Source organism: Pygocentrus nattereri, chromosome 17 (genome assembly GCF_015220715.1).
Source record: "Pygocentrus nattereri isolate fPygNat1 chromosome 17, fPygNat1.pri, whole genome shotgun sequence".
Taxonomy (NCBI): domain Eukaryota; kingdom Metazoa; phylum Chordata; class Actinopteri; order Characiformes; family Serrasalmidae; genus Pygocentrus; species Pygocentrus nattereri.
The window spans coordinates 14,325,570-14,351,899 of NC_051227.1; the positions used below are offsets into that span (position 1 = coordinate 14,325,570).

General features: G+C 41.4%; 1 protein-coding gene across 1 annotated transcript; it reads right to left on the reverse strand.

Annotated features, from left to right (window-relative positions):
• Positions 1 to 13,834: 13,834 nt before the first annotated feature.
• selenof (selenoprotein F) lies at positions 13,835 to 25,710 on the reverse strand. The gene is made up of 5 exons (XM_017706339.1): positions 25,631 to 25,710; positions 22,995 to 23,162; positions 18,102 to 18,165; positions 16,033 to 16,082; positions 13,835 to 14,477 (listed from the first exon to the last, which is right to left on the reverse strand). The coding sequence occupies exons 1-5, from the start codon at positions 25,676 to 25,678 to the stop codon at positions 14,346 to 14,348; spliced, it is 462 nt and encodes a 153-aa protein (XP_017561828.1). The 5' UTR covers positions 25,679 to 25,710; the 3' UTR covers positions 13,835 to 14,345.
• Positions 25,711 to 26,330: the final 620 nt, after the last annotated feature.

Here is a 26,330-nt window from a genome sequence, read left to right on the forward strand (position 1 = left end):
TTTCACCGGCCCTTTTTGATTCCCCGACACTGTCTTAAGGGCCACTGTTAGCTCAAATCAACTTCAACACTGCAAGAAATGATGTCTTAGTGAGTGTAAACAGCTTAAATGGAGTCAGTATATCTACTATTTCTCATTATGAGACAGTTGTAAGAATATTGTGAGATTTTTTAACTTATTTCTAGACATTTTTACTTGTTTTAAAGCAGTTTTATCTTATAAAAGTGTCTGATTTCATTGGCAGATCATGTTCCTTGTTTTAATCATTATTTATTGAAATGAACAAGATATCTACATTCCAAAACATCTACATAGATGGAATGACAATAAAAGCCATGTGACTTGACAACAGACACATAATGAGATATATTAGATTTATTCACTACATTTAAGACGTTTTCACTTGTTAAGATATTATTTATTTCAGTGAACTGTCTCAGAGGAGAGAAGTGCTCTAAATCAGATCTCCTCTTAATCTCATGTTCTTCTCCTGCACATTTAAAAATGATGGTTCTTTAAGGGTTCTTCAGTAAAGAATAGAACCTATATGGAACTATGAACACTCAGAGAACACTTCGCGTGATGAAAGGGTTCTTCATGCATGATTCTATATAGAACCTTTTCGAAAAAAAAAAACAAAAAAGGGTTCTTCTATAGTAACAAGGCTGACATTGTAATGACCCTTTTTGGTGCTATATAGAAACATCTACAGCACATTCTCCGTCAATATGAAGAATACTTTCACCATGCAAAGAACACTTTACGTTCTGCTGTACGGAGTTAATGTTTTGAAATGTTGTCATTCATTTACCTGTAAAGCCAATTTTAAAAAGTGAGCAAATCGCTGCTGTCACATCAAACCCTCATATCTCCAAAATGGCAACTTTACAGGAGAAGGCAAAAACCTGCTTTACTTTTAATGGAAGTCAATGGAACCAGAATTTTTTCCACGTCACTTTGGGCCATTTCTTTTGGTCCCTTCTTCATGAAATTGAGGCACAATATAAAGGCCAACAGGTGCTTCCAAAATATAAAAAAATGAAAAATGACAAAAATGGAGATACAAGGTTTTGTTAGTTTTTCATGGTATCGGCCCTTTAAACTCTTCGGATGTCCAGTTTCTGTCACCACCACTGACACCACTAGGGGCAGTCGTGGGCTGGAGGTTAGGGAACCAGCCTTGTGGTTCGACCCCCAGAGCCAACAATACATGACTGAGGTGTCCTTGACCAAGACACCTAACCCCCAACTGCTCCCCAGGCACTGAGTATAGGGCTGCCCACCACTCCGGGCAAGTGTGCTCACTGCCCCCTAGTGAGTGTGTGCTCACTAGTGTGTATGTGGTGTCTCAGTTTGCGTATGGGTTAAATGCGGAGGTGAAATTTGTGGGACTAATAAAGGTCTCTTAACAATTCGGACTCTAAAACAGAGCATTTCACACCAAGCCCCTCTGAATGACAGTGTTTACATCTGAATGAGCACACTGTTGGAAAAATATGTGAAACAGCAGCATTAAATCATTTATAGGAATATTCATTTATGTGGTTGGAAATTTTAAGCGAGAAAGCCGAAGGTTTTGTTTTGTTTCTTTTGGGAACAAGCGCTGCTGTCTGAGCTGTGAGTCGCGCCTAAAGTTGAAACGGGTTGAGACGGGTGAGTCTGGTTGGGTGCTTGCGTATGACAGAATTCCCTTCAAGATATTAAATTAGTCGCATTAGTCCAAACACAAAAGTGAAGTGAAGATGCAAACGTCATTATCTCGGCGTGGAACGGTTTGCGCCACAGTGAAGTCTACGCATCATGTGATGTGGTTAAACTTACCTCAGCGCAAAGTGGAACCACATGAGTAACGTTACATAAATCTTAATTACTCTTGGATGGGATGAAGGAAAATGTGGGGGAAATGTGATACTGAGAGAGAAAGAAAGTCTTCACAGCGTTCAGAGACTTGGAGGAGCACCGGAATAAAAGCTGAACATTTTGGCTGGTGTTTGAGTTGCTGTTCACGTCAGTGTGCTGGAGATTGTGAACTGTAGACGAGATCAGCATACACACTCACAGATGCGCACACACACACACACACACACATAAACATGTGCACATGCATACACGTGTGTGTATTCATACATATATTGCCAAAGGAAAACCTACTATCTCCAAAATTTACAGGAGAACAAAAAACCTGCTTTACTTTTAATGTAAGTCAATGGAGCCAGACGTTTTTCCAAGTCATTTTATGTCGTATATTTTGGTCCATTCATTATGAAATTTACATATAATGTAAAGGCAAACATGCATTTTTAAATTATGTCAAAACTGAAAAATGTGGTTTTGTTCCAGTAGCAGTGAGATTTACACTCACCCGCCACTTTATTAGGTACACCTTGCTAAAAGGTAAAAAGTTGGACCACCTTTTGCCTTCAGAACTGCCTTAATTATTCGTGTCATACTTTCAACAAGGTGTTGGAAACGTTCCTCAGAGATTTTGGTTGGTTATTTGAGTTCCTGCTGCCTTTCTATCATCTGGAACCAGTCTGCCCATTCTCCTCTGACCTCCCACATCAACAAGGCATTTTCGTCCACACAACTGCCGCTCACTGGATATTTTGACCACCTCTACATGCCTAAATGCATTGAGTTGCAGCCATGTGATTGGCCAACTAGCTATTTGTGTTAAAAAGCAACTGAACAGGTGTACCTAATATAGTGGCTGGGGAGCATATATATACATATATGTATATAAATGGCCCTGTGACCTGAAGGTCGCTGGTTTGATCCGCTGTTGTACGTGACTGAAGTGCCTTTGAGCAAGACACCTGACTCCCAACTGCTTCCCGGGTGCTGTGGATAGGGCTGCCACCCGATCTGGCCAAGTGTGCCCCCTAGTGTTTGAAAAAAACAATGTAAAAGAAATGAGCCTCTTCGAATGGTGTTTAGCCAAGCTTCTACGCTCATGAGAGGCAGCTGCCACAATATACTGACTTTAGACTGAAATCCTTTTGAGTGACCATAAACCTTAATTATGCTTATTTTATCTTATTGTCACTACCAAAACAACCACAACACTACAAAACCTGTACCAAATGTTTCAGTAGTGACTGTTTCGGTGGCGTCAAAAAATGTAATGTTCCTCACTGATTTTTGGACTTTGGGACACATTTACTTTAAAACAATGGGATCTAACTGCTCACCATGTGGCCATGAGGGACAGGGATGCAGTCTAACGATGGGTTCAGTCAACTAGAAAATCCATCCTATTCTTAATCCATAGGGTTAAATATGATATCGGCTCACCCTTTACAGCTATAACAGCTTCAACTCTTCTGGGAAGGCTTTCCACAAGGGTTAGAGTGTGTTTATGGGAATTTTTGACCGTTCTTCCAGAAGAGCGTTTGTGAGTTCAGACACTGATGTTGGACGAGAAAGCCTGGCTCACAGTCTCCGCTCTAATTCATCCCATAGGTGTTCTATCGGGTTGAGGTCAGGACTCTGTGCAGGCCAGTCAAGTTCTTCCAAACCAAACTGGCACATCCATGTCTTTATGGACCTGCTTTGTGCACTGGTGCGCAGTCATGTTGGAACAGGAAGGGGCCATCCCCAAACTGTTCCCACAAAGTTGGGAGCATGAAATTGTCCAAACTCTCTTGGTGCTGAAGCTTTAAGAGCTCTTTTACTGGAACTAAGGGGGCGAGACCAACTCCTGAAAAACAACCCCACACCATAATCCCCCCTCCACCAAACTTTACACTCAGCAAAATGCAGTCAGACAAGTACTGTTCTCCTGGCAACCGCCAAACCCAGACTCGTCCATCAGATTCCCAGACGGAGAAGCGTGATTGGTCACTCCAGAGAACACGTCTCCACTGCCACATGAAGTTTGGAGGTCTGTACTGATTGACTCTGCAGAAAGTTGGTGACCTCTGCGCACTATGCGTCTCAGCATCTGCTGACCCCACGCTGTACCTGCTCTGTGAGGGTCCATGGGGGACCTGACCACTGAAGAACAGGGTAAAAGGAGGCTAATAAAGTATCAGAGAAACAGATGGACTACAGTCTGTAACTGTAGAACTACAAAGTGCAGCTATACAGTAAGTGGAGCTGATAAAATGGACAATGAGTGTAGAAGCAAGGATGCTCATAATGTTATGCCTGATCGGTGTATATACACCCCGGTCAAATGCCATGTTGTTGTTTTCCTGAGTGTAAATAGGTGAACACATCCTCTGCAGAGACACAATTCTGTACATTTTAATGCAAAATCATTGTTTATTTGCAGAACTTGGGCATGACTGAACCCAGCTTTAGCTCCTTTAGCAGCATTAGGACTCTTAAATGAAAGCATTGAGTTTTAGTCTGTGCTGCTGAACAGACACGCCCATTTACACCTGTTGGAAAAAGCGAGTGAGTTGTTTGCTGCTATTAAAAACACTGTAATCTATCTGCCTTTAGTTGTAGCAGGACCACACTCAGCTGATTCTGCTCCGTGGAAAACACTCCGAAGGATGGCAGCGCTCCTGGAAAACGAATCATTTGGAAAAGTGAGTTCCTCCTCTGAGTCATGCGCTCGGAGAACAAAGTGATGTTTTCACTCATGGAGGATAAAACCAGGCCTTCACTCTGCCTGAGGTTTCTGCTCAGGTTTTGGGCTGCAACTTCTGGCAGTGACTGACTTCCAAACACAAGGCCTTTGTGCAGGAGGTTTATTTAACTTTTCATTATCGCGGATTAAAAGAATAGCCTGACAAAAACACTGATGTACACAGTTTTCCCCCCTAAAGGGCCCATATCCTACATCTCTCCTGTGTTTTATTTCCCACTGGGGTCCACTTATGACAGGGGTGTCAAACTCAACCACTAAAAGGGCCGTATTAAAAAACCTCTACAAATCTGGAGGCCAGAGACCACCTGTGTTTGATTTGATTGTTTAAGAACATTTTGCCCTGAGTGTTTATTCAAAATACACCAAAACACCAACATCAAAATAAAGTAGGTTGTACTAAATCTTGAAAAGTTACATAATGAATACTTAAAGTATTCAAAAATAAAATTACTGCATAAATTAAGACCCTTATTAATCCCACAATGGGGAAGTTTCACCTCCGCATTTAATCCACCCATGATGTGAAACACCACATACACACTAGTGAACACACACACTAGGGGGCAGCGTGCACACTTGCCTGGAGCGGTGGGCAGCCCTATCCACAGCCCATTTCCAAAAATTTGGGACACTTGTAATGATCTGCAAATCATGTAAACCGTATTTTTAAAGGAAAATATTAAAAAGACAACGAATCAAATGTTGAAACTGAGAAATTTTATTGTTTTTTGAAAAATAGTTTTGAATTTGATACCAGCAACACGTTGGGACGGGGGCCTGTTTACCGCTGTGTTTTATCACCTCTTCTTTTAACAGCACTCTGTAAGAGTTTGGGAACTGAGGAGACACTGCTGTGGTTCTGAAAGTGAAATGTTTTCTGTTTCTGAAACTGCTCAGCAGTTTCAGTTTCATTTGCCATATTTTTTATTTAATACCCCTCCATATGTGTTCAGTGGTGACAGATCTGGACTGCAAGCAGGTCAGTTTAGCTCCTGGACTCTATTAATGCGGAGCAATGCTGCTGTAATACATGCAGAATATGGTTTGACATCGTCTTGCTGAAATAATCAAGACCTTCTCTGAAAAAGACGTCGTCTGGACGGCAGCATATGTTGCCAAATCATGTATATATCATTCAGCTTTAATGGCGCCTTCACAGATGAGCACGTCACCCATACCATGTGCACTAATGCTCCCCTAAACCATCTTGAATACTGGCTTTTGAACTGGGCACTGATAACAAGCTGAGTGGTCTTTAGCCTGGAGGACAAATGTTGATTCGTCGGACCACAGGACACTTTCTGAGAACCTTTTTGAAACATAGAAGAGGGGTTCTTCTATTGTAACAAGCTTGACATCTTAATAATTTAGCTTAACAAATCAAAAAGGCTTTATGTAGAACCATTTACAGCACATTCTCCATCACTCTGAAGAACCCCTTCATGATGCAAAGACCCTTTAATCATGTTATCTGAGTGACATAGAACCATTTTCATGACTAGCGACCCCCTGAAGAACCATCGTATGAGTGGACTTGATGTTTTGCACATTCTGTGTTAGGAGCACAACTGTATCACTGAGCAGCATCTCATTCTCTGAGATAATTTATCATTCTCATCCTTTAGATCCCGAAAGAGCAGCTTGTGTTCACATGGCGGGACGGTGAAACAGATGCTTGCAATAGTTGTGGCAGAGTTTCTAGGGAGTTGGAGGGCACATTACGTTATGCAGCTTCATGTAGGTTTCCAGCAACTAAAGTTTCATTAAAGCTTCACTGTGTAAAGTCGGCCTACCATAGCAAAGGGTTCTTCCAGTGTTCAGCTTCTATAGAACCTTTTTCCTTACTAAAGAACCATTAAAGAACCATCATTTTTAAGAGTGTTTTTAAGACTGTAACTGCAAAGGATTTTTAAACATTCATTTTCAAAAGCTTCAAAAATGTAGACACAACAGATAAAAACACAAATATACAGTAAAGAACATTTCGCTGCTGTCAGAACAAAACCTCGTATCTCATTTTCATCATCTGTGTAAATTTCATGAATAATGGACAAAAAAACGGCCCAAAATGACTTGGAAAGACGTCTGGTTCCATTGAGTTTCATTAAAAGTGAAGTAGGTTTTTTCCTTCTCCTGTAAAGTTACTGTTTTTGGAGATACAGGGTTTTCTTCCGACAGCAGCGATATGTAAATTATTCCTGAAAAAACGTGGGCTGCTAATTTGGTGTTAGTGGCATTGCTAAATGTGTTGCATGCGACTTTGTTTTTAAATTGCTTCATGTAACTGTCAAGTTGCATGGATATTCTTTTGCAGGCAACTCAGAACATGCAACTAGCTTGAGTCTCACCGTGTAAAACCAGCCTATAAATAACTCAATCATCCTGATACTTATTAATCCAGTAATTGTAACGTGTGTTAATGTTACAGCACCAGCAGTTACACATTTCCACCAGAGGGTGGAAGGTGTGGGAATAATTAAGGCTTGACCACAGCACGTTCCCATGCCTTACTAAGTCATGGCCACAACTTAATTATCTCATTCCCACTCCTTACTAAGTCGTGGCCACAACTTAATTATCTTGTTCCCATGCCTTACTAAGTCGTGGTCACACTTTTTTTTATTTATACTGGATTTCATCATCAGGGCTCTGTACTGAGAACTAAATATGGAAATTTCAAACTTCAACCAAACATGTCTTACTCTTAGAAATGTAACTCTAAATTATTTTTTAACATTATTTATTTATTATGTGTTGCTGAACTATCCCTTTTAGAAGCAGCCGCACTTTTGAACAACTCCCGCTGGGTCTACAGGTCATATTTCTGCGTGTCTACAGTTCTCGGAGTTGGACGTTACTGCAAACTGGACCTGCAGTTTTCCACTCCGTAAACTGACCTCAGTCTTTATCTCAGGAACACGAGGAACCTCTTGGAAGACGTCTGCAGAAGATATTTTAAAATTGCACAGTCAGTGTCTCCAACCGAGACATTTCTCCTTGAGTCATGCTCAGTGTGGCAAAGTTCATCTGTGTGCACACTCCCCGGCCACTTTATAGGAAACCCCTCTCCTGTAGCTCCACCTTGCTGGTGTTCATTCAGAGATTGTAGCTCATAACTACCACCCATGCTACTGTGTCAGTGTCACTGCTGTGCTGAGAATGGACCACCACCAGAATAATATCTGGGCAACAGCGGTCCTGTGGTCAAAAACTGACCAATGATGAATGAGGTACAGGAGGGCTGATACACTTGGAGAAACAGAGGAACAGCCTGTAAGGGAAAACACACATAGTGGAGCTATAAGGTAGGTGTTTCTAATAAAGTGGCTAGTCAGTGGAAGTACAAGGTGGGTGTTTCTAATAAAGTGGCCAGTGAGTGGAAGCACAATGTAGGTGTTTCTAATAAAGTGGCTAGTCAGTGGAAGTACAAGGTGGGTGTTTCTAATAAAGTGGCCAGCAAATGGAAGCACGATGTAGGTGTTTCTAATAAAGTGGCCAGTGAGTGGAAGCACAAGGTAGATGGTTCTAATAAAGTGGCCAGTGAATGGAAACACAATGTAGGTGTTTCTAATAAAGTGGCCAGTTGGTGGAAGCACAAGACAGGTGTTTCTAATAAAGTGGCCAGCAAATGGAAGCACAATGTAGGTGTTTCTAATAAAATGGCCAGTGAATGGAAGCACAAGGTAGGTGTTTCTAATAAAGTGGCCAGTGAATGGAAGCACAATGTAGGTGTTTCTAATAAAGTGGCCAGTTGGTGGAAGCACAAGACAGGTGTTTCTAATAAAGTGGCCAGCAAATGGAAGCCCAATGTAGGTGTTTCTAATAAAATGGCCAGTGAATGGAAGCACAAGGTAGGTGTTTCTAATAAAGTGGCCATTCAGTGTACATGTGTGGGATGGAAGTGTTACTGTATCCTGCATGTCTCTCTCTCTCCCTTTTTTCTCTGCATCTCTTCCTGAAAGACCTTCCCTGTCGGAGCGAGTAATCAGCAGGGTGGCCGTTGTGAGGAATGTGAAATGGAGGAAAGTATAAACATGATGAAGACGACTCTGCTATCACTCGATCTGTCTTTTTATCCTCACTCACTCATTCTTTCAAAAGCCCTCAAATCCAGCTTCAGCTTGGCTCCCCTACTGAGCTTCATTTCTCTGTTTTTAATGTTTTCATTAGTCTCAATCGTGTCCCGCGTCTTAAACTCTTATTCCATCCCAGTACGTCTCTGTGTCCTGACTGAAATCCTTCTGTATGGAGAGAGTGTATTGGATCGGGCCGCTTTCAGCCGGTACTCCTCCTGCGTAGTGTGGGAACATGACCTACATTATGCTTTGGATTGGTTGCAGATGCGGCCTGTTAGGAAGTTACGATTGAATCAGCAAAACCAGACGTTCCTCTGAGGACTGGAGAAAAAAAATGGCATTCAGAGAAAGAAGATCATACCGGTTCATTGTATGCGCAGAGGGTAGACTAGATTAAAGCGATAGTTTGGTGGAAACCACCATCAGCAGACTTCTGAAGGGGGGTGTCATTCTGTAGGCGGCGTCATGCCCATACAAGGAACTCAAAGTCTAAGATGGCTTTCTCTGGTACAGGAGTCACAACCCAAATGTTAAGAAGAGCCATTTTGTCCTTTCAACAAAAATCAAACCACAACATTATATGTCCATTTTATTGAAGTAACATTTTGCCATCTTGGCAGAAAATATTTCTTAATGTGTTCTAATGTATTAGTAAAGGCTAAAAATATAATATAAATGGAAACACGGACTTACGCTGCTCTGCTTTAAGCTGTAGCTCAGCTATAGCCACTTTTCTTGCATCTCCAGCAGGAAACTTTTCCAAAAAAGTTGAGCAGTTTCTTGTCAAATGTCTTCGTACGAGGCTGAAGTCGCTTCTCATTTGCCAGCTTCTTGTTCAAATTTCCCCGTTCCATCTTAAAAGGTGCCTGAGGCACCAGAATGGAACTGTTGCAGCATTTAAGGTGGAATGGGAAAATTTAAACAAGAAGCTGGCAAATGAGAAGCGACTTCAGCTTTACGACTTTTCAGTGTCTGACGGTTTCTCACTGCAGATTAAACGTATCAGGAAACCAGCTGGAGTGATTATAAACACAAATCAATCCATTCGTCTCTAAATTATTAATGACCGTCCTAAATCTCTCTCTTTGCCTTTTTGTTAGCTACTAGCTAGGCGATGTTGCTGCTATGGTGACCTCGTTGATTGATTGGCATCTTGGATGAATGTCTGTAGTGGAAGGTTCTCAAACTTGTTACACTAAGTGTTTCTGTCATTCCTGAATTTTGGCAAATACATTGAAAGATTGGTGCATCATGTAAAATAACACAAAAAAGTAAAATGATCCAAGAAATGGAGAGAAACCAGTAAAGCACTGCGGTTTACTGTGATAAAGTGATGCAATGCTGTGAGTAATGAAAGTGGATGGTTTGAATGGAAACGGGATTCATAATGAGGTGAAGCGGAGCAGAAATGGTGAGATGCTCTGAGGGAGGTCGAACCTCCCAACTCCCAACCCCCCCCCCCCCCCCCCCCAACACACACACACACACACACACACACACACAGAAACACAAAAAACTGCCCACTTACTCTCCACATGCGGACTTCATTAGAGATGAGCAGAGTCTGCTTACTACCAAAGCACAAAGCATGCTTTCCCTGGAGCTCCGACTGTTTTTCCATTCTTTCAGGGAAAAAAAGTTCATTCATACCGCTTTGGGTCATCTTCATCATTTTTACAGTTTATCATAAACCTTACAGCTTTACTGAGTTACTGAGGTCTAGCAGCTCAGGATCAGACACAGCAGTGCTGCTGGAGTTTTTAAACACTGTGTCCACTCACTGTCCACTCTATTAGACACTCCTACCTTGTCGGTCCACCCTGTAGATGTAAAGTCAGAGACGATAGCTCATCTGCTGCTGCACAGTCTGTGCTGGTCATCCTCTAGTCCTTCATCAGTGGTCAAAGGACGCTGCCCACAGGACACTGTTGGCTGGATATTTTTGGTTGGTGGACTATTCTCAGTCTAGCAGCGACACTGAGGTGTTTAAAAACTCCAGCAGCACTGCTGTGTCTGATCCACTCAGACCAGCGCAAAACACACTAACACACCACCACCACGTCAGTGTTACTGCAGTGCTGAGAATGATCCACCACCCACATAGTACATGCTCTGTGAGGGTCCATGGGAGGAGCTGATAAAATAGACAATGTGCGTAGAAACAAGGATTAGATAGCTGGCTAGGTTTAGCTAACTAGGCTATCGTTCACTAGCTTCATCGCCAGTTAAGTCATTCTACAGAAACATCCATTTACAGACATCGTTTACAGATACATTAGACTTAAAAAAAACATGTTAGAGTTTAGAAAGAGAGAGAGAATTTATTTATATAAGTGCATCATCTTAACAATTTCACCTTCTTGAGCCTCAATTTAGCAACAATGGCTTATAAATCAAACAATCTCCAAGCACCACAGAGGAGCTCGTCCTCACAGTCATGAGTGAAGGCTGAGGCCATATTTTGAAGAAAAAAAAAATTACAATAATCTCTACATGATTAAATATATGATTTAAATGACAAAGTAAACAAAAGCCAAATAAATATCATAAAATATATAATAAAAGTCACACTGATGATGTCACTCGACTTCCTTTGACCTGTTTTCTGAGGATCTATGAAGAAAAGCTCATGGTCCACTGTGTCTCTCAGTTCTCAGAGATTTTCTCATTCAGCTCATGATCTCATATGAAGCTTTTAGCTGACGTCACTGGTGTGACCGACTTTATTCTGAGGTCCCTGTGAAAAAATAGAACACAAATGGACTAAATTCCATGTTTTAGTGGATGTTCCGTGATGGACAGCGTGTGGTTTGATGTTCTGTAGCAGCCGTTTAGTGAAATGCAGTGTTCATTAAAAACGTCTCTGGTGTTTCCTTTATTATGTGGAACACCAATGAGGATCAGTAACACCAGTGACTCCTACGGAGGACAGAAAAGTGGATGTTTCTGTAGAGCGACCCAAGTACAAACTTTCTTGATTTGCTCTGGCTCATTGTATAAGCAGCTTATCAGAGTCAGGGACTGTAGTTCATTAACTCAGATCTGTTTTTTGGGAAGCTTTTCCGGCTCATGCTCCCCTGCAGCCTTTTAAAGAACAAAAAGGCTGCACTGAAAGCCTGAACAGCATAAACATTCAGTGCTGAAGAATTCTAATACTTTGTGAATGGAATACCTGACATAATAAATGTTCAAGGCCTTGTCGAGTTCTTCTATGGGCCTAGAAGGAGGAACGAATGGAATAAACTTTGATATGGCCTCTCCCAAAAGACCCCCTACGTCATGACATCAGCCGTGGCGCTTTACTGATTACGGTGCTTATTTTTGTGGAAGGATGAGGGGTTTTCTGAATGAGTGCAGGATGGAGTTACTCTCTCTGCTGCGTTCCTTGGAGAAGACAGCACTGCAATCAGTGTGTTTATAAACCATAAACAGGAATGTGCTCTCCATTCACTCAGTCCTGCATAAACTGTCTGCTGCCACCTGGTGGCCAGAGCACAAACGGCCACATCTATGGATCCTTTAGAACCAGCCGTGCCGTCTTTAAAGCACCACTGCTCCTCAGTAGTGGGAGTTACAGGGATTTTTTCCACTGCAGAAAATGGATGAAGGAGCTTGAAGAGATCTTCAAATGCAACGATTTGTCTGTACAGAGATCAGAACTGGCCAGGCTGCGGCCTTCGCTGCAGTTCTCCATGGATGTGCAAGCTGGACAATAAAAAACATGATAGGAAAATATAATACAGATTCCTTTTAAAGTGAAGACTTTAGAAAATACACTGGACGGCAAAGGATACAAATAAATGGATTCTTGACCAAGTCAAGCCTCGAAGGCCGGAAACCCAAAATGAAGCTTTTGTTCTGGCCATATTGGCCGTTATTCATCAAACAACAGCTTCAGTGCGTGAAATCAAGCGCATATCAGCACCTTATTAGCGCTTCAATTACCTGAAGCACACCTAACTCATGCAGATATTTCAGTAAGGAGCCAATTAAATGACAGCATTCAGGAGCCAATAGCTGAGCTTGCAGGTGGAGTATGAGATCACTGCACCCCCTACTGACCAAACTATATAGTTTTTAAGAACAGAGTAAATTGTAAAATAAATATCTTAAGTTAAGAAGGTAGAATGATGTGAAGACCAGGAGTGACCAGTGTTCGCTAGCCATCATGATTGTTTACTTCTGGGCGAGCCACATGAAGTATTGTTCTTTTGCATATCCGGGTCAGTTTGGGAGCTGACCTGTTCAGACTGATGTTGCATAAGGATCACATTTAAAAGACAGTGTGACGAGCCAAAGGAAAAAAAAACTGATTTGGTGAGAAAATCAGATTTGGGCCACTTTTACCTGCTGTGTAAACATAGCTTTAGTGTGTGTTGTGCTGGTCTGAGTGGATCAGACACAGTACTGCTGCTGGAGTTTTTGAACACCTTGCTGCTGGACTGAGAATAGCCCACCAACCAAAAATATGCAGCCAACAGCAGTAACACTGACATGCTGATACGAGTTGATCAGACACAGCAATGCTGCTGGAGTTTTTAAACACTGTGTCCACTCACTGTCCACTCTAGTAGACACTCCTACCTTGTCAGTCCACCTTGTAGATGTAAACTCAGAGACGGCAGCTCATCTGCTGCTGCACAGTTTGTGCTGGTCATCCTCTAGTCCTTCATCAGTGGTCACAGGACGCTGTCCACAGGACGCTGCCGGCTGCATACTTATGGTTCTCGGTCACTGAGTTCTTTAAAACTTCAGCGTCACTGCTGTGTCTGATCCACTCAGACCAGCACAAGGCACACTAAAACCACCACCACCACCACCACCACCACCACGTCGGTGTTACTGCAGTACTGAGAATGACCCACCACCCAAATAGTACTTGCCCTGTGAGGGTCCATGGGGGTCCTGACCACTGAAGAACAGGGTAAAAGGGGGTAACAAAGTATCAGAGAAACAGATGGACTACAGGCTGTAACTGTAGAACTACAAAGTGCAGCTATACAGTAAGTGGAGCTGATAAAATGGACAATGAGTGTAGAAACAAGGGTCACAATGTAATGGCTGATGGGTGTATTCTCATAAAACCACCAAAACAAGCTGCTGCACTGCAGCTCATTCGAATTCCTTTTCTCATGCAAAATCACAAAAGCGCCAAAACTCTTTTGAAACAGATGTTTATTGAACAGATATGACCTTCCGACACCGGCCAGGCAGCTCACAGGATTTCTCCATTGCTGCATGCTGGGAGAACTGCACAGACTTCAGGCCTCGCACTCCAGGCTCTGGTTTACTGCAGGGCCATCACTAACGTGCAGCTCAGGACCAGCAGCGGCGTCTGGGGAAAACACTGAACAGCTCCGAACCAGCACCATCAGGAAAACCTATTCATCAACATACGTACAGTATAAAAACACTAAGACCTCAGTGACTTAGATCGCTTCAAAAAGAGAAGTGAAAAAAAGAGAAGCGAGGAAACAAGAAGGCCGGAGCAATTTCATGATGGTGAGAGAAACCTCTCTGGGTGAGAGTGCGCACACAAAAATATGCACATACATGATCTATAAGCAAATTTCAATCTCAATTTATATGCTAAATAAGTAGACTGATGTCCATCCGTGGAATCTGGGCGGTGTACAAACAGAAGAAGAAAGAAGACACGATCGCCGGCACTAAATGCGGTCGAGTTTTTCACTGAGGAATTCCTCCACGCTGTCGGTGTTCCACTTGAGGATGCTGAGCTCTTCAGCAATGTTCCCGTTATCGTCCAGCAGCTTCAGCACAGGGTCCGAGCCTCGCACATACTGCACAACACAGAAACGACAGGATGGTCTCGTTCAGATTCAGTTCTAATGCTACTACCACGATCTGTCAAATGCCTTAATGTCAATGAAATGCAATGTGCAAAGCCTTTTTTATTCAATTAGTGTGGAGGTCATATCAGGACAATAATTATTTAATGGGAGCACCTCTCTAAATTCTGTGTTTTCAATAGGGCTGTCAAATGGTTAAAATGCTTAACCATTCACTTTAAATTTCCATTTGAAAAGCAGTGCTGTGTGTTATAGCTATGAGTGGGCAAAATAAGCTTCAGCAAACTCCATTACTTTCAATAGTTCAGAAGCATTCGTTTTCATAGTGTAAGTGCAGGCTTCACATGAAAACCATGAGTTTCCCCATTTTATCAGCAATGTCCAGTGAGAGCAGCAGCGTCTGCATGTTCCCACCAATGAGCATATATATCATATATACAGTCAATGAGTGTACACACAGTCAGTGAGCACACACATACACACACACACACACACACACACCAAACATTGGCAATGAGCATATATCATACATGGTCAGTGAGCATATATATCATATCGTTGGTGTCAGAACAAAACCTTGCATCTCCAAAATAGTAACTTTCCAGAAGAAAGGGGAGGGGGGAGAAAAAAAACAAAAAAAAACCCCACCACTAGTTTTAAGTCAATGGAACCAGAATCCACCCCCCCCACCCCATGTCATTGAGCCATTTCTTTTTGTCCATTCATTATGAAATTTACACACAATGTAAAGAGCAACAGGCAATTTCAGACGGTCAAAAACTGAAAATCGACAAAAATGGAAATACAAGGTTTTACTCCCACAACAGCAATATATACAGTCAGTGAGTGTATATTATATATACAGTCAATGAGTTGTCATGTATCATAGTCAATGAGTATATATAATATATAGTCACTGAGTGTATATCATACAGTTAACGAGTGTATACATCATACACTTCAATATATGCAGTCATTGAGTATATATCACATACACCATATATACTGTTAACAAGAATATGGGATGTACATATATACAGTCAATGGTTCAACTCCTGAGTATATAGCCTCAAAATTGAGTCTGAGTATAGACTCAATTTTGCTTATACAGCTCTTGGATTCTTGTTACAGAGGAGGTTTTCAAGCAGACCTGGAGCTCCACCAAGCTGCTACATTTGATAGTTTGCTCCTCATGGATTTAACCATACAACATTTCATTATTATTTCTGATATCGTGGACATCAATGAGGCATTTTGCTTGTAAATGATGCTCCAACTACAAACAAGCTCATGGCACTGCAGTAGCTGAAAATAACAGAGAGCCTTCAATAGAAGCCGCTATTAAAGCACTGTATTTGAACGCGAGGGCTACAGTCGTAGAGTAATAGCACCATGCAGCGCTGCCGCTGGGCTTCAGCCTGCACTACGGTGAATGGTTCAAAGGAGGGGGGGGGGAGTCAAGCTAGGAACATGTTAACGGCATTAAAAAATTTGTGTCATTGATAGAAGACCACAATAATGCCTTATGAATATTATTTTTTTTTACCTTAATTTGAAGGCCCTTGAACATCTTTGGCTTGTCGCTCCTGACAAAAGCTGAAAAACAACACAGCTTGCGTTACTTCAAGATCACTTCTGTTCATAACTATAAATAACGAGAAGAGGAAACGCACTCTGGACAGAAATGACAGTAGTGCAACCTAAAACCTTAACAGTCTCTCTAAGAAGACAGCAACTACAGAGCAAACTTTTCATCATAAGCAGCAACAAATAACATTAGGAGAAGAGGTGCTTTCTTTGGATTGTTAATGCACTTCATTCTCCAGTAAACGTGATGTTACTGCAGTGAAATGACGACTTTCTCAGTCTCTGCATCTCTCCAAAAAGCACAAGCACAGACACAGCAGGTCAAAAACTACCCAAGTAGGGAGTAACTTATAGAACTGCAGTGAAGCATCTATCAGCACAGGAACTGAAGACTGTTAGACCCTGTTCTTCTCTTTCTGGTGTAAAATAAAACACTCCAAAGTGATCGGAGTGACCAGTAGTACAGCAGAACAGCTGAACCAACAAAACAATGACAAACACAGAGAGAAATAGGAACTCAATGTTAGTAACTAAACTGAAGAAGAGGCGAAAGTAGATTTATTCTCTCACTGAGATGCTTTAGTAGTAAACATATCTACCATGCATGCTATCTTAACCCTCTATTGCATGATGTTGCCTCAGGGCAGCAAACTAATTTCTCACTTTTCAATAATATTATACTTATTTAAAGGTAACGATAGCATTTAACAATAAAGCAAAGTCAATAAAAAGCACATGCTTAGTCATACTCTCTCTTCGTGGCACTTTTAAACCTCTATTTCATCATTTAGTATAACCTTCTTTGTTATGTGAATTTGCAGAAATATGTTTGTTGCCTAGAAGCAACACTGCATGACAGTGGAATGGATTTAGCCACTCACAAGCCAGATCTCACCACTTCAGAGAACATGGCTCTATATCATTTCTTCTTATTTTCACATGATGTTGCCTCAAGGCAACAAACTCCAAAAGGACCCCACATCACATTTTCAAAATACTTTTGAATTTAATAATCAGGTTCATTTTATGCAAGAAAACGTAACACTTTTTTTATTGCCCTCATAATACATGCAGTAGCGGGTTAAATGTAGTCAATATTTGATTTTGACATTTTGACAAGTTTATTATAAGATTAACTTCTAAACATTTTACTTGCTTTTTTTTAAAGTGATTTTACTAAGTTACTGCTTGTAAGAAACAAGCTAATTTGACAAATCACAAAGTAAACATGTCTAGAAGTTAAATAATCTTACAAAAAAGCTTACTACTATCAACAACAGATATACAGACTAGACTTAAGATAACTGTCAAATATACTTTTTTTTGCAGTGCGTACTCAGGAGTGCACTAATATGTTAAATACGTGCATAAAATTACGACTAAAACCCAAAAGGCTAAACATCACTCACTAAAATGAGCATGTCATGTCTTGTCGGTAAAGTCAGTTATGACTATGACCGACTTTACTGACAAGCACAGGAGTAAAAGTTCCCCACATAACTGATTAAATATACTAGTTACTACATAAGCCTGAGCATCTTTCAGCTACAACACACTACTTTTGCTATACTCTACATTTAATTAGGGCGGTCATGATCACTGGATTAAACTTGATTAAAGAAACAATCAAACTTACCATATTAATAAATCGGCAGGGATTACTTTGTTTGCATCATAATAATGCATATTTAATATTTCCTACTGCTTGCTGTCACAACAACGAGCTAGATCCATCCATTTACATACACTTAGCTATATAGTGTTTTTCAATGACGTTTTAAAAGCTGTGTGCCGTATCTTTTTCTGTTACAGTATTTTGGATCAATTCAAATGCTCTGCATAGTTTTTTATTATTCAGTTAAATCAATATTTAATGTCTGGCCTTTTATAAAACCTGTTACTCGTTTAATTAAACAGTAGATCTTGCAAACACTAGCAATGTAACCTACAGCAAAAGCCCTGTATTGTATATCCACAGTAGGAATCTCTAAGAACGGCGATCTCTGCACACAGACACTTTCGGTTTACCTTGGACTTGAGGGAACCTCCCCAATTTTCATCCACACACCTCCAGGATGGCTCCAGGATAGAGCTGTACAGGAAAAACAGTTCAGCATTCAGTTAATACAACAATGGGCAAAAGGATCACTTCGGCCAATCCAGCTGGAATTATCCACCTTTGATTTTAAAGGGAAGTCAAACGGCAATATTATACATTTGCCCCACGTGTCAAAGACAAGGCCAAGTCAGGCCTGTGGCACATCCTATCTGGCCCCTGAAATGATCTCAGTCTGGGCTGCACTACAGACTCCAGCATGCACTGCAAAGACCCCCTTTGCCCCAACACCAATCTAGGGGCCGGCAGTCACACAAAAAGAAAAGATGCCTGGTGTCTAATGGAAATACCAACCTAAAACTTATTTTTGAATACATATTTAACGCCTATTTTGCTGTCGTAGTTTTGGCGTATTTTGAATTTATTACAAAAATTAACTTATTTCTAGACATTTTACTTGGTTACGGCATGTAAGAAACAAGCTAATTTGACAAAAATCACTTAAACATGACTAAACATGACTAAACATGACTAAACATGACTACTTTCGTGCAGCTACTTTCGTGCAGCATAGCACATAGTCTCTTAGTTAGTCGGCAGAGTAGCAGTAGCCTTAGAAGCTGCTGACAAACCGGAGCCGGGACCAGGCCGCAGACAGAGAGGCTTAACCGACCGTCTGTGAGCTGCAAAGAGACGTTACCTAGATACCAATGTATTCAGACTGTGTCTGTCCCCAGAGTCAAACATAAATGTCAAAAAACTCAAACAGTAAATCTAAATAACCTAACGTATATTAAACAATCATATCCAGACTGTAGCACTAGCACTTCAAAACTAAAGATTGGTTTACTTAACATAAGATCTCTAAATTCAAAAGCAGTAATAGTGAATGAAATCATAACTGATCAGAAATTTGATGTGTTGTGCCTCACTGAAACCTGGATTAGACCCGATGAATATTTAGCATTAAACGAAGCCACCCCTGCAGGCTATAATTATATACACAACCCCAGATCGTCCGGTAGAGGAGGCGGGGTCTGCATAATTTTTAGAAATTCCCTAGCTGTCAATCAGAAACACTATGATAATTTCACTTCTTTTGAGCTTCTTTACATCAATATAATTAATCCAATTACAAAACAGAATGCATTTTCTTTAATTAATATTTACAGACCACCAGGACCCTATGTAGAATTTTTAAAAGAATTTAGTGATTTCGCTGCAGATTTAGCAGTTTGTAGTGATAAAGTAATTATAGTAGGAGACTTCAACATTCATTTTGAAAAAGTTGATGACTCATTAAAAAAGGCTTTTGCATCAATTCTAGACTCAGTTGGTATTGCTCAAAATGTAACAGGACCTACGCATTACTGTAATCATACTCTGGATCTGGTTTTGACCCTGGGTGTTAGCATAGATAACCTAGATATTCTTTCTCAAACCTCAGTAATCTCAGATCATTATCTTATTTCTTTTAAACTTCATCTTAGTCATAATATACGTACATCCCCCAGCTACTCTATGAAACGTTCAATAACGCCCTTTACCGCTCAACAATTTACTGATAACCTTCCTGATTTATCAACCATAGTGTACTCTCCAGGTAACCCAGCAGAACTAGACAAACTAACTGATTGTTTAGAATATACCTTCCGGTCTACTTTAGATGGTGTAGCACCACTTAAACACAAAAAAGAGAGACAGAAAAAACTTGCGCCGTGGTATAACGACCAAACTCGTACTTTAAAGCAATTAGTACGAAATTTTGAGCGAAAATGGCGATCAACCAAACTGGAAGTATTCCACTCTGCTTGGAAAGACAGTATTGTTGAATATAGAAGAGAAATTAATAAAGCCCGCTCAGAGTATCTGGCCTCTCAGATCGAGATTAATAAAAACAACCCTAGAGTTCTCTTTAGTGTTATTTCTAAACTGACTAAAAATCAGGCAGGTACTGATCCTCAGATTCCAGCAATCCACACTAGCAATGCTTTTATGGACTATTTTGATAATAAAATCGAAAATATTCGGGACAAAATTCAACAGATAAATAGCACATCTTGTCTGTCATCTGGTGTGGCTGATATAGAACAAAATCCAGCTACCGAAGTCAGGTTGGAAGTTTTTAACCCACTACATCAGTTAGAACTGGAGAAAATTATCTCCTCATCAAACTGCACAACCTGTACACTTGATGCAGTTCCCACAAAACTATTAAAACAGGTATTACCAGACATAATTAAACCACTATTAACAATAGTAAACTCATCATTAAACCTGGGGCATGTTCCCAAAGCCTTTAAACTAGCAGTAATTAAACCTTTGATCAAAAAACCAAATCTTGATCCTAGTGTACTATCTAACTATAGACCTATTTCAAATTTACCATTTATTTCTAAGATTTTAGAAAAGGCTGTGGCCCAACAACTTGGCTCTTATCTGCAAAGAAACCAGATCTATGAAAAATTCCAATCTGGATTTAGGCCTCATCATAGCACTGAGACAGCTCTAGTTAAGATAACAAATGATCTGCTTCTTGCTGCTGACCAAGGCTGCGTTTCTTTACTGGTACTTCTTGATCTGAGCGCAGCTTTTGATACAATAGATCATAATATCCTCCTAGAAAGATTAGAGAAAATGGTCGGTATAACTGGAACTGCCTTATCGTGGTTCAAATCATACTTGACCGATCGTTTTCAGTTTGTGAGGGTAAATAATATACCCTCCAATTATACAAAGGTTAGATATGGAGTTCCACAAGGCTCTATCTTAGGACCGTTATTATTTACGTTATACATGCTCCCCCTGGGCAAAGTTATTAGAAAACATAATGTTAATTTTCATTGTTATGCAGACGACACGCAGCTCTTCATATCTGCCAAACCTGATGACAAACAGAGAATAAAGAAAATGGAGGATTGCGTAAAAGATGTGAAATCATGGATGTCACACAACTTTCTTCTATTAAATAGTGATAAAACAGAAGTTCTTCTATTAGGCCCTAAAGCTGCTAGAAATAAATTATCACACCTAATGTTGAATCTGGCCGACTTCTCAGTCACACCTGGTTCAACAGCTAAAAATCTTGGCGTTATCATAGATTCAGATCTAGCATTTGATAAACACATATCTAATGTTACTAAAACAGCTTTTCTACATCTCCGTAACATCGCCAAGCTAAGAAATGCTTTATCCTTACATGACGCAGAAAAATTAGTACATGCCTTCATTACGTCAAGGCTAGACTACTGTAATGCGCTACTGTCAGGATGTTCTAGCAGTAACTTAAATAAACTTCAGCTAGTTCAAAATGCTGCAGCCAGGGTCCTTACTAAAACTAGAAAATTTGACCATATTAGTCCAGTCCTATCAGCTCTTCACTGGCTTCCAGTCAAATTCCGCATAGACTATAAAATTCTCCTGTTAACGTATAAAGCCCTACATGGGCTCGCTCCTGAGTATCTGAGAGACCTTATCTCCTATTATGAACCACCACGATTACTTAGATCACAGGGTGCTGGCTTCCTAGTAGTTCCCAAAATTCAGAGAAGCTCTGCAGGAGGAAGAGCTTTCTCTTATAAAGCGCCCCAACTCTGGAATAATCTCCCCGATAATGTTCGGGACTCAGACACAGTCTCAATCTTTAAGTCTAGACTAAAAACTTACTTGTTTAGTTTAGCTTTTGGTAGTTAATGTTAATTCCCTTTAGATAAGGCTGCAGATCCAGGGGTTCATGGACATAGTGAATTGTGGGTAAACTGAGATGCTGGTGCTGCTGTCACTCACTACATGCAGTCACTCAGGTTTGTGGACGGTGGAGTGGGTGAATGCCAGTGTCTCAGCGAGCCTCCGTGTCTATGTTACCTTCTGGCTCTCTCCCTTTAGTTAGGCTGTTATATTCAGACCTGCCGGAGTCATTAGTCACACTCTGATAATTTTTTACATTTTCTGTTCTTCATAAATCCAGTCTAAAATAATTCCTAAATCTTTCCTTCCTCCGAGTTACTGACTGTCCACCGGTCCGTCCCAATACTGATGGATGTCCCACCCTCAAGTCCCCCTGTCCCCCTGATTGACCAGACTGATGGAAGTTTCTGGAACGCAGCTTCTCCACTACAGATCACATCCAAATCTATATGAACTCTAAGTGTTTCCACTGTTGATTATACACACCTGAATATATTAGAACTGCGTGGATGTAAAATTGACTTTTCAATGTTTAACTTATAAGTTGTCTGACCAGTGGTAGGATGGTCCCCCCTTTAGATGTGAGTCTTGGTCCTCCCGAGGTTTCTTCCTCCTCCAGCTCTGAGGGAGTTTTTCCTTGCCTCAGCGCTCACGGGGGTTCTGTATATTCTGTATATTATGTTCAGTGTTTTGTCTGATTCTCTGTGCTGTGATTCCCATTTTTGTAAAGCTGCTTTGTGACAACATCAGTTGTAAAAAGCGCTATATAAATAAATTTGATTTGATAAAAATAAATTAAATAATCTTACAAAACTACAACTATCAACAGTAGACATACTAATAATAAATGAACTTAACAGGTCATGGCAAAACGTTAAGTAAAAATGAAATAAAAATACAGCTGGCGCACAGAGTTGTTGAGATTTTGTAATATGGCCCTATTATAGTTTGACCCCCCCCACCCCCCCATTTTAGACGCCTCTGTCGCATGCTGCTAATCACCCATCCCCTTGATGAACACAAAAAAAAAAAAAAGTACCTGAACAGAACCTTTATTTCTAACAGTGTAGCTCAAAGCAGACATTGTATTCAATTCCGCAAACACTGTACAGAATGCAGATAATGGAGATGCAGTTAATCATTAATCATCATCCTCATCAGCCACAGAGGGGTCTCACCTTCCTGGACTCGAGCTGGGCCTCTTGCTGACAGCACTGCCTGCAGAATGGCTCCAGCTGGTTCAGACTGAACTGGCCCAGTAAATCACAGGAGCTGCAGAGGAGATTGCTGGAGAAGCCCAGCTCCCTGCAGGCCTCGGAGGAAAGCTCCGCTCCAAACGCCGAGAGCTGCACAGGGTTGTGGGGGGGAGATAAAAAAAAAGCACATCGTGTCACAAACACTACAGAACCAACCAGGCAACTGAGTCAACAAGATGCGTCTCTCAGGATTAGCTGTTCAGCTTAATGCAAAAGCCAAATGAAGAGTCTCCAGTGTTCCTGTGAGTGGAGACGGCTTCCAAAATGACATTGAATTCTTTAACCTCTTCGAATCCTTGAGACCGCCGGTGGTTCCAAAACGCACTTGGTCATGTTCTTTGTAACGTTCATATTTCATAAGCTCCATTCAGAAGCTGGGCGTCGTATGAGGCTGTAACTCTTCTCTCCAGTCAAATAGATGGTGATGTCATTTTAAACACTTATAATAAAAGAAGCTGAACTCAGTTTGTTTTTCTACTGAAAGTCAAGCCGTTTTTCCCCAAATCTGGGCTATAAACTATAAACAGACGGCGTCTCTTCAGTGATCTGCTCTGGAAACATTACTTTTACAAAATAACACAGTGTGTCTGAGATTTTTGGCTTTCAGCAGTAAATTGTAAGCGTATAGTGATGTGTGAGATCATAAAACACACGTTCTGTTCATTTGAGGAGGACTTCACAATTCACATTTATTTCATGCAGTTACTGAATAAGTTGCCTTATGATTTGGTCACAAAAATTCAGATGGAAAAACCAAAATACACCCTGGAGAATAAGAGGTTAAGATACATGGAGATGAAGTGATGACATGAAATGACAGCTTTTTCATATACTGTCTTCTTGAAAACAGTAGTTGTGAGCTGGAGGTTAGGGAATCAGCACCTGTGACCGGAAGGTCGCCGGTTTGATCCCCTGAGCTGACAGTCCATGACTGAGGTGTCCTTGAGTAAGACACCTAACCCCCAACTGCTCCCTGGGCGCTGCGGATTGGGCTGCCCACCGCTCCAGGCAAGTGTGCTCACTGCCCCCTAGTGTGTGTGTTCCCTAGTGTGTATGTGTGTGTAAAAATATGAGATTTTCAAAAATCTCAACCCTAAAGTAAAGTGACGCTTATTTTGTGGGACTAAGCATCACTTTACTTTAGGGTTGAGATTTTTGAAAATCTTTTTGGTGCCCAGCCTGACCGGGACAACGTGGACGTTTCAAAAAGAGTGTTGTCACCATGGCAACAAACAACCCCTCCACACCACAGCAGTGGAAAGGCCTTCATTTAAGCTTGTCTGTCAAAAAAATTAAATCTGACCCTGAATCTGTGAAGCTATTCAACACTGAGCCCACTTAGTGTCCACTCTATTAGACAAATGCATACACTGCTCTGTGGGGGTCCATGGGGGTCCTGACCACTGAAGAACAGGGTAGGCAGGTAAACAGATGGACTACAGTCTGTAATTGTAGAACTACAGAGTGAAACTATACTGTCAGTGGGGCAGATAAAATGGACAGTGGGCCTCACTGGCTCATGACTGTGTGTGTGTGTCTGAGTGATGGTAGGAATGCAGGTTTTATTTTGTTATATTTTATATTTATTTTATCTTATTCCCTATATGTGAATGTCTGTCTGGCTGGTGAACAGAGCCAAATGAGTGTAGAATAAAGTGAAGATAGATGGGCCTAAACAGTGGTCAGTGATTATATGGAGCCCATAAAGTCACGTGGGGATTACCTTCCAACAAGGTGCAGCCACAACCCAATACATACAGGCGACGAGTTAAGTTTCTCATAGCCTGTGGCCTCAATATAGTAATTCATGGCCTCAGTATAATAACACTGGGCTATAATAAATTAATTTGTGGTCTTAATATATATTTATTGGCATTTGGCAGGCTCTCTTATCCAGAGCGACTTAGTTTGATCATTTTACACTGGTAGGCCAAGGTGGTGTTAGGAGTCTTGCCCATGGACTCTTTTGGTATAGTGTAGGGGGCTTGAACCCCAGTCTACAGTGTAGAAGACAGAGGTGTTATCCACTACACTACACCGACCACCGCCCGCTACACTACACCGACCACCGCCCGCTATTTTTATACCCAAATCGTAAGGGAAATTATTCAGTAAGTGCACGAGACAGATGTAAGCTTAGTATTGAAACTTGTTTAGTTATTGTACAGCTGGGCTGATGAACGCCGATATTTTGAGAGCCGTTATAAGTAGAGAAACCGAAACGGAAGAGCGGAGCTCCGTCCGACCACTAAACACCGCTCAAACCCGGTTTAGACATCGCCGAGAACACGAAACACGGCTAAACGCCTCAGATAAGAGGGCAGTAATCATTAAAACATTCTTTATGGAGATTTACATTCAGTTTAGGACTAATACGGCGTTATTCAGCCCAGCCGGCCGTTAGCTTAGCTTAGCTTAGCAGGAGCTCCGTCAGGCCACGTCACGAAGCGCCAAGCAGAGCGAATAATCCGCGGCGCCGATAAACCCGGCCGGCCCGCCGGCTGAGGGGCTGGCCGCCCGGTAAACTCCGTCCAGACGCTCTGGGTTTGGTTTCTTACCGTTTGTAATAAAGGGAATAAGCAGAGTAAGTAAACCTCCGCCGCCATCGCCGCTTCCTCCTCACAGTCCGCGCTCTCTACCGCCGCCTACAGGCCGGAGGAGCTCGCAGCTCATTTACTTCAAACCCCCTGAGCAGAGCCCCTGGTGACGTCATGAATAAATAAAAATAATACCACACAACTGCTCGCTGGTGCCAGAAGAAAACCTCGCATCTCCAAATGGTACATTTACAGGAGAAGGAAAAAAACTACTTCACTTTTAATGGAAGTCAATGGAACCAGAACATTTTCCAAGTCATTTTCATTCATTTCTTTAAGTCCAATCATCATGAAATTTGCACACTATATATAAAGATTAAGTGACCCTTATTAGTCCCACACCGGGGAAAGTTAACCTCCACATTTAACCCATCCATGCAGTGAAACACCACATATACACTAGTGAACACACACACTAGGGGGCTGTGAGCACACTTGCCCGGAGCGGTGGGCAGCCCACCAGGAGACGTGGAGGAGGCCATAGAAGGGCAACAACCCAGCAGCAGGACCGCTACCTCCGCCTTTGTGCAAGGAGGAACAGGAGGAGCACTGCCAGAGCCCTGCAAAATGACCTCCAGCAGGCCACAAATGTGCATGTGTCTGCACAAACTGTTAGAAACCGACTCCATGAGGATGGTATGAGGGCCTGACGTCCACAGAT